The following is an 8,885-nucleotide window of genomic DNA, read 5'->3' as shown; positions in this document are numbered from 1 at the left end:
CATCCGGCTTGACCGGCACCCCTCATATCCAACCCAAATATGGGACAGATATGAGAAAGCCCGGACGCGTCTGCCATGTCAGATTGATAATGGGGTCCCATATGAAATAGCCTAGAGACCCAACAATTCGACTGGCGTCTCCTCCAGTTGGTGTATGAACACCATGTGGCATAGCTCTAGCTCGCCACCCAAGGCCAAATCCGGCTATTTAAGCCCGACGACGTCCCCTAACCCTAGCTACATCCACCACCTCCCTCTCTGTGCCGCTAGCCCGAGCCCATCCACTTCTCTCCTGCTCCACCACTCTTCCCATGCCGTCCGGCTACGCCATGGCCCGACAAAAGAAGACGTCGTATGCTAGCTCATGTCGGAGAGCCGGTTCTAGACCGAGGAGGAGATTCGGGTGAGGCGTGCCACCCGCATCGCAGTCAGCTTGCCTCCAAACTCGTCGGAGTTGGAGGAGCAGGAGGAGGAGCCGGTTCCAATGGAGGTGGCGGATCCGAAGGAGAACGAGGTGGAGCAGCCGGAGGATGATCTGGTGCCGACTGCGGGCTTTGGCATGGAGGACACCATGGCAGAGTTCGTGGTCACCCAAGCGGCGGATACGGCGAAGCAGTAGGCCATCCTAAAGTCCATATCCAGAATGAGGCCTATGTTGAGGCCAACCGGCAGTTCATCTGGCAGGAACGGGCGGCCACTTACACTCTTTTCGCCGAATTTGAGGCGAAGGAGCCGTAGTTGTAGCTGTCGTCCATGTATCCGGAGCCGGGCACGGAGATAGTGGACATCTCCGACAAGGATTAGGGTAGTATAGGTTGATCTACGTACGATTTCCTCATTTGCATGCTTTTGTATGGATTTAAGGTTTCAAATATGAGGTATCCGCAGGACGTGAGCGGCCGGCTTTCGCTAGGGTTTTTGAGAAGATAAAAAGTGGGATAAACCATTGGCAAGTGGTCCCACGTGCAAGGAAAATATTACAAATTTTATTCTAAACCTGAAATTGCATGATGGCTCTAAAGTCTAAAGCCTTTAATTTATAAAAGGCACTATATACCATTATATAGTCTCGTAATTTAACATCTTATATTTCCTCTAAAGCCTTTAAACCGAATGGATACGGCACATCCTCAGGCCCTTCCCACTTGGTGAATGTTAGGCGTTTGATTCCACCTTTGATAGATCTAAGTCGTTAGTTTGGAAAAGTAGGTCTAGTTACTGTTACCTTGGCATGTGTTTGTTCTATTACTGTTCGTGGGCACCACAATATTTTGAGCTCGTTATTCAGTGATACTAGCAAACAGTTCTCCAATAGCAGAGTAGTAGTTAATGGTAGTGGACAAGATTGGGCGTAAGTATACGAATGTGCCAGCCCATTCTGGCCTAGATCCGATCCCATTGGCCCATCTACTCGGACATGGAGCTAATCCAATGGTCCGAGCATGTATATACCTTGCCTCCTGCAAGTGAGGCAAGGTGCTCATCCACGTTAGCGTTAGTGGGTAGGATTTATTTTTTTACCTTTTTACCTTCGCCCCCCCCCCCCCCAAAAAAAACTTTTTACCTTTTTTGTTTTTTTCGTTTCCCCCTTTTATATATATTTCAAAATATTCCACCAATTATACATTTAGAAAATAATTTTATTTTAATAATTTCAAAAAATGTTCATTGTGTATTAATAAAAAGTTCACCAGGTTCTACCAAAACTGTTCATAGTGTATTAAAAATGTTCACTGTGTATTAATTTTATTATTGTGTATTTTTTAAAATTAGCGTGTATTTAAAAAGTTCATAGGGTAAAGAGTAAATTATTTGTCGTGTATTTAAAATTTTCAACCTATATTAAGAAATATTCATGGCATATTTAAAATTATTCATATGTATTTAAAAATACTCATGGTGTATTTCACAAAGTTCATCTATTTTTTTAATAATTTAATAAGAAAAGTCAATAAAACTGAAAAGTATAAAAAAGAAAAACTCGTGTACTCTTAATAAATATGTCAATATAGTACAAAAATTGGTCACGTACTTTTAATGAAAATGTTTCTGCTGTTCAATTTTTTTAAAGAAATGTTCACTTCCAAAAAAATGTACTTGACCGCGTGACACATGTGGTAAGTAATCCAAATAATTCAAAAAAACATTTAGTTGAAAATAATATTATGTACATTTTAAAATGTGTTCATATAATATTATGTACATTTTAAAATATTTTCATATAGCTCTTAAGACTACTTGTATTTTACCATGAAGAATGAAGAAAATCGAACTAATTTAAAAATAAAAGAATAAAAATAGTAATTAAGAAAAGGTACGAAAATTATAAAAAATAATAAAAAGGACAAAGACAAATAAAGAAATAAAACCGAAAAAAGTGATGAAAACCAACTTCCAAATAACCCATGCAAAAAAAACTAACAAGAGATTAGCCGGAAAAAAAATCTACGTGTAAACTGAGAAAATCTTTCAAGCATTGCTATTGTGCCTGGTCAGCGCAGGATACGTGCTACAAGTGAGATATAGCCTTTGCGCAATGGTTTAGCAACGAGTCAACGACTGACCTTGTTCCATTGAGCAAGATAGCCCACGCCATTTAAATACGAGATTTGCCTCGAAATAAACAAATGAAATTCCAGATATGTACTAGAACAAGAATTAGTACACAATAACATCATTTGAAATGGAATTATTTATTAACTAAATTTAAGGCCATTATTTATGAAATTTTAGCTAAATTTTGATATGAGTTTTTTTCAGGGTTTATATGAGTTTATTTAACATGTGCAACTCCGTTTCAACTTGTACATAATTTGGGCTGGACGTCCAATGGATACTGTCGGCCCATTCCCATTTTCAGGCTACGGAAAGGCCTCTATCGGCTTACCAACCCAATGGCAAGGTCGTCTTCTTCAGAAAAAAAGAAGACTGTTCCCGAGAGAGAGAGAGAGAGAGAGAGAGGAAAACCTAGAACTCTGAAAGAAGCGGGGCAGGAGAAGGCGGCGAGAGGCGGCGGGGTTCGATGTCGATCCTGTGGGAGAAGAGCCGGGCGTGGCGGTGGCTGGTGGGGCGGACGCGGGACTCCAAGCCCTTCTTCTTCACCTTCGCGGCGCTCTGCGGCGTCGTCCCCGGCGTCGTCGGCTACGGCGTCATGCAGCTCACCAGCTCCCGCAACGACAAACTCGAGGCCCACCTCCGCTCCAACGCCCGACCGGAGACCACGGTGCGTCCCCCCTCCCCCTCTCAATCGTTTAGCAGATCGTGCGCCGTGCCTGATTTGTCCAGACGAGTAGAAGAGTGTGACCAGAAAGGGGATAAATATGATTTTGTGCCGTGCTTGATTTTTCTTGACGAGCAGAATGGGACTAGAAAGGGGATATAGTTTTGTGTTGGATTCCTGAAGGTTTCCTTCACTTTTCGTTTGGGAACTTGAGGCGTGAACAAGAAGAGACTCTGGGCCATGTGTAGTGTAGGTACCAATTGCCTTGCAGATTTTTCTTTAGTGATGACAATACCATAATCTGATAGTCCTTGCTATGGATTGCAGTAACCTGTCGTCACAGTGGCTTGTCATTTGCAGCATGAATCAGTTACTTTTAGTGTCTTGCCTTCTGCGTCAATCGTTGAACCGTGCTATAGTGGGCACGACATGTGCAGCGAGGAGAAAAATATAAATAGGAAGAATGGGGGAAGATGTAATTGTTGTTGCTTTTCTAAATAAACTACAATTGCAAGGATTGTACAGCTCCATTTAATATTCTTAGATAGGAAATCAACCTATCACTCCTAGCCTAAAACTATGTGGGCTTGACTGAACTTTCTATAGTTATCTGACTCTAACCAACAGGCTCGACCCGATTCCTAACCCTCTCTGTCATCCCAGTCCTCTTCTGCCTGCACTCATGCGCCATTTCTGCCAGCAGAACATTGCAGCTGCCTTCTCTGATATTGCCAGCCAATACATGTCCGTAGCACCTGCGTATTGAGCTAAATGGTAAAACTCTGTGTGTGAAGATAATTCCATGCGTATTCGTGTTGATCCATTCAGATTTTGGTTAAATAATTTGCTGATTAGCGGATATCCAGCTGGATTCTCATGCAGTTGATGCCTTTGATTCAGGAGCCTTCCGATCTCATCTGCTCGTTTTGGGCTGAACACATGGTTCTTTTTCGCCCTTTCTCTCTATTTGTGTGCCCCCGCCCCCTTTCCTCCTCTTTCATCCTAGGTTGCGTGCTTACACCATCCGCCCATTTAGTGGTTGCGATTGTCAATGCTGGAGCACAATGAGTTGCCTTTTCTTATGTGCTGCTGCTGCTGCTGCCTTGCCCTGTGTTCGTGGGATATACCTGTGTGCACTATGCTGTCACAAGTGAACGTCCATAGATCAAGTTATAGTGGGTGTCCATGCGTTAGGCTGAGTAAAGTTTCTTTTTTGGTTAATTTGCTATTTGAATAACATGACTTGGATGACTTAAAAATTAAGTTTGAAGTAGGGAATACAAGTTGAAAGTGTTTTCTGATGTTGATGTGTTCAGAGTTTAGATTCGATGTGAAAGTTTCCCAAGTTGATGAGCTGAAGAAAGGGAAGGGGCCCTTTAAATCCAACTGGTTAGCCGTGCAATAGGAGTTCCCTAGTTCAACTTATTAAGAGTGAAAAGATTTCCCTTGAGAAATTATCTGTCTCTTGTGCAAGTAGCAGCATAATCTTGTAGTGAAACTGCAGCTAAGACTTCCTGATGTCTTCCACCTATGAGCCATTACACGATCAATCTTGGATAGGCCAATGATGGTTCCTAATATATCTTTGCTTTTTATCAGTTGAAATGTGCATAATGTCATCATAGTATGCATCATTTCACCTTTGTGTGCTGTTGTCTTATAGAAATGTATCACTCACGAATGTTATCTTGGACACTACAGACAGAGAATGCCGAATGTGCTGTGTGCAGTTGATGCCTTTGGTCTCTGGAGCCTTGTGATCTCATCTGCTCGTTTTGGGCTTTCTAACAGCGAACTGAACACATGATTCTTTTTCCTCTTTCTATCTATTTGTGTGCCCCTCCACCCCATGTCCTCCTCTTCATCCTAGGTTGCTTGCTTACACCTTCCACCCATGTAGTGGCTGCCAGTGTCAATACTGGAGCACAGTGAGTTGCTTTTCTTATGTACTGCCTTGCTGTGCGTTTGGGAGATATACCTGTGCGCACTATGCTGCCACAAGTGAACGCCCATAAATCAAGTTATAGTGGGTGCATGTGTTAGGGTGAGTTTAAGTTTTTGTTTGTTACTTTGCTATTTGAATAACATGACTTGGGAGACTTAAAATTATGTTTGAAGTAGGGGATTCAAGTTGAATGTGCTCTGATGTTGAGTTGAAAGTTTAGATTTGATGTGAAAGTTTCCCAAGAAGGGAGCCTTCATCCAACTGGTTAGCCGCGCAATAGCAGTTCCCTAGTTCAACTTATTAACAGTGGCAAGATTCCCTTAAGAAATTATTTGTATGTCTTGCAAAGTAGCAGCATAATCTTGCAGTCTAACTGTAGCTAACTGGATCATCACACGGTAAATCTTGTATAGGCCAACGATGGTTCCTAATATGTCTTCGCTTTTTATTAATTGAAAAATGAGCATAATGCCATGCATAATATACGTCATGTCACCTTTGTGTGCTGTTGGTTTATGGAAATACATTACTCATGAATGTTTCCTTGAACACTACAGACCGATAGAATGCTGAATGTGATTGAAAAAATTGCCTTCATTACTCTTTACAATTTGCATTATGTATGCTAATCTGGTGATAGCAATGACTGTATGCCCCAATTATTGAAAACATGGTGATAAATATTCAGACAGGGGCATCCTCATTCCGATTGCTTAGCTACAATCTTATTTCCCATTTATTGAAAAATATGGTTATCCGCACCGGGTAATCCTACTTGAAACAGAGATACACTTTCTTATATTGAAGAGGGAAAACTAGAAGACCATTTCAGAAATACAGAAGAATAGGTGAAGAATGGGGGAATGCCTAATTGTTATTGCTTTCCTAAATAAATTAAAATACAAGGATTGTACAGCTTCATTTAATACTCTTATTAGGAATGAAACGACCTATCACTCATAGCCAAATACAATGTGTGGTTGACTGAACCTCCTATAATTATCTGACTCTAACCAACAGGCTCAACCCGATTCCTAACCCTCTTTGTCTTTGTCGTCCCGGTCATCCTCTGCCTGGACTCACGCGCCATTTCTGCCAACAGAACGTTGCAGCTGCCTTCTCTGATATTGCCAACCAATACATCTCCACAGCACTTGCATATTGAGCTAAATGGTAAAACAGTGTGTTTATGAAGAGAGTTACATGCATATACACATTGATTCATTCAAATTGGTCAAATAACTTGTTGATTAGCGGACATACAGCTGGATTCTCATGCAGTTGATGCCTTTGATCCAGGAGACTTGCGATCTCATCTGTTCATTTTGGGCTGTCTAATAGGGAACTGAACACATGATGGTTTTTTCCTCTTTCTCTCTATTTGTGTGCCCCTCCACCCCCTTTCCTCCTCTTCATCCTGGGTCGCGTGCCTACACCTCTTGCCCATTTAGTGGTTGCCAGTGTCAATGCTGGAGCACAGTGAGTTGCTTTTCTTATGTGCTGCCTTGCCATGTGAACGTGCGACAGTGTATAGGCCAATGCTGGTTCCTAATATGTCTTCGCTTTTATTAGTTGAAATGCACATATGTGATTGTTATTTTCTCCTTCATTACTCTTCGCAATTTACATTATATGTGCTTATCTGGTGATGGCTAACATGGTGATGACTATTTGGACGGGGGCATCTTTATTATTGAAAAATATGGTAATGGCTATTCGGACAGGGTCATCCCATTTGAAACGGAGATACACTGTCTAATATTGAAGAGGGAAAACGAGAAGACTATTTTAGAAATACAGAAGGGCAATGGCCATGCTTGAGCAACAAACCTTTAAAAGTTCATCTCAAAATCATAATAGCCAGACCAAGAATTGACTTGCCAGCATTTGACCACGGATTGTTGGCCCATGGGTGAGTTCTCATGGCATAGGCAGCCAAAATTTTGACAACAAACCAAGCAAGAACCAAAATATCATTGGCTGCCAATTTTTTAGCATGCCTAATTTGGGCACCAACCAAACAGCCCTTAGCCCTTTTTAATCACAACATTTACAAAAATAATAATTTAATCACAACATTTACAAAAAAAGGTATGCTAGTTACATTAAGTATGTAGACATGTACCATAATCGCTCCTGAATCACATCAGTAGATTATTGTTTGCTGTGTGTACTAAAATATGCAACTGTCATTTTGACACTTCGTTTGTGCTGGGAGATATCATATAAGTGCCTCTTGTTTGTATATCTCATCTGTCCAGTTTTATTATGATAAGATAACTTCTTGGTCTACTCTGTCCGCACTGTTTATTCTGCTGTGGCAAACTATCCGGAAGGGATGGTTGTGCATGAAGACACTGCGAAAATATGCTTCTAGCAGAATCTTCGTGGGAAAAAGTTGTGTAGCTTAAATAAGTAAATATTTTGCTAGAATATCTAATATCTAGGTTGATAAATTCTGAGGAAGTTAAACACCCTAGGTTAATATTTTCTTTGTCTACTCCATGGTTATACCATGGTTGAATATTTGCTGCATTGTCCCAAGCATTTTACTGTATGTTGCCAAACATTTTCTGGTTAGCAGCTCAGCATATAGTAACTCTCTTTGCCAGCATACCAAGGAGAATTTAGAACATCTATTTGCCCGGGAGATGTTTTAAATTTATGCTTACTTCCTAGCAGACTTATTATGCACATTTGTTGTGGTTTGCTGGTGTTTCTCCTAAACATTTTATAGAGCCTTACAGCTATTGCATTTATGATTTCGTTTCCACTAACTTTGAACACTCAATGAAACAGATGATGGGGCAAGTCAACAGGGAGAGACTGGCAGAGTTTCTCGGAGAGATACAAAGGAAGGAGAACACAAATGACAGATACGTTGCTGCTCTTAAAGGCGAGACGCTGACAAGGAAGCGCTATGAACGTATCCAGCCCGTCCCCCAGCAGGCTGCACAGGAGAATGCGAAGGACCAGCAAGCTACCAAGGAGAGCGCCAAGGCAAAGTGAATGGCGCATGTTTGATGATCGGGGTGGGTGAAACGTGCTTCTACTAAATGAATATAAATGGGCTGTAGCTCCAAAAGCTTCATGAATTGCGAACCTTTTTTTGTGAGCATCATTATCTACTCGCCTTTCGTTTAGTCGTGGCACTGCTCCATAGAGAAAAACAGAGAAACTTTGGTGACGGTGTTGAATCTTGTAAATGGTTTACCTGCGTGTTAGTGGTAATATTCTAGGAACCTTCACACTGTTCTTTTGATATCCTGGTGCGTAGTTGCGTCAATTATTTATTTCACTTTGTGAAATATCCTGCCTTACTCTTTGTTCTTGATTAAATAATAAAACTTTGATGCTGGTGTTAAATCTTTATATATATTTTCATTATTGTGCTCCATGTTAATTATTTAGCACAATTCATACACTGTTCAGTCGATATTCTATTCTTCTTTGAAGAACAAGGTTCTCTCCCCTGTTCCATTGCATTTAAAATGAAAGCACATCTTACATTTAGTTGTTCAAATCACCCTCCATCATATAGACCCGCACCCAGCGAGCTCTCTTGTGACCTCCCGTGGCGTCTGGCTGGCTGAATCACGAACTCGTGGATCGTTCATGAGCCGGGGTATGTTGCAGGTAAGCCAGAAATTTTGTTTGTTTTTGAAATTTTGGGTTCCCGCACTAAAACCATAATTCAAAACAGAGATGGAATTCCTATAT

At 41.2% G+C, this 8,885-nt stretch overlaps 1 protein-coding gene across 1 annotated transcript; it reads left to right on the top strand.

The window, feature by feature from the left end:
* Window positions 1-2,928: 2,928 nt before the first annotated feature.
* Window positions 2,929-8,537, top strand: LOC119303603. The gene is made up of 2 exons (XM_037580734.1): window positions 2,929-3,223; window positions 7,965-8,537. The coding sequence occupies exons 1-2, from the start codon at window positions 3,023-3,025 to the stop codon at window positions 8,172-8,174; spliced, it is 411 nt and encodes a 136-aa protein (XP_037436631.1). The 5' UTR covers window positions 2,929-3,022; the 3' UTR covers window positions 8,175-8,537.
* The last annotated feature ends 348 nt before the right edge of the window (window positions 8,538-8,885 follow it).

The sequence above is a fragment of the Triticum dicoccoides genome, chromosome 5A (assembly GCF_002162155.2).
Source record: "Triticum dicoccoides isolate Atlit2015 ecotype Zavitan chromosome 5A, WEW_v2.0, whole genome shotgun sequence".
NCBI classification, from domain to species: domain Eukaryota; kingdom Viridiplantae; phylum Streptophyta; class Magnoliopsida; order Poales; family Poaceae; genus Triticum; species Triticum dicoccoides.
The sequence above is the reverse complement of the archived record's forward strand: the minus strand, read 5'-3'. Positions and strand labels throughout refer to the sequence as shown.

What these genes read in the sequence shown, in the direction of transcription:
- LOC119303603 (XM_037580734.1), top strand. Translation starts at nt 3,023, where the DNA reads ATGTCGATCCTGTGGGAGAAGAGCCGGGCGTGGCGGTGGCTGGTGGGG. An exon ending in ACGCCCGACCGGAGACCACG is followed by an intron (nt 3,224 to 7,964) that starts GTGCGTCCCCCC and finishes TCAATGAAACAG; the next exon opens with ATGATGGGGCAAGTCAACAG.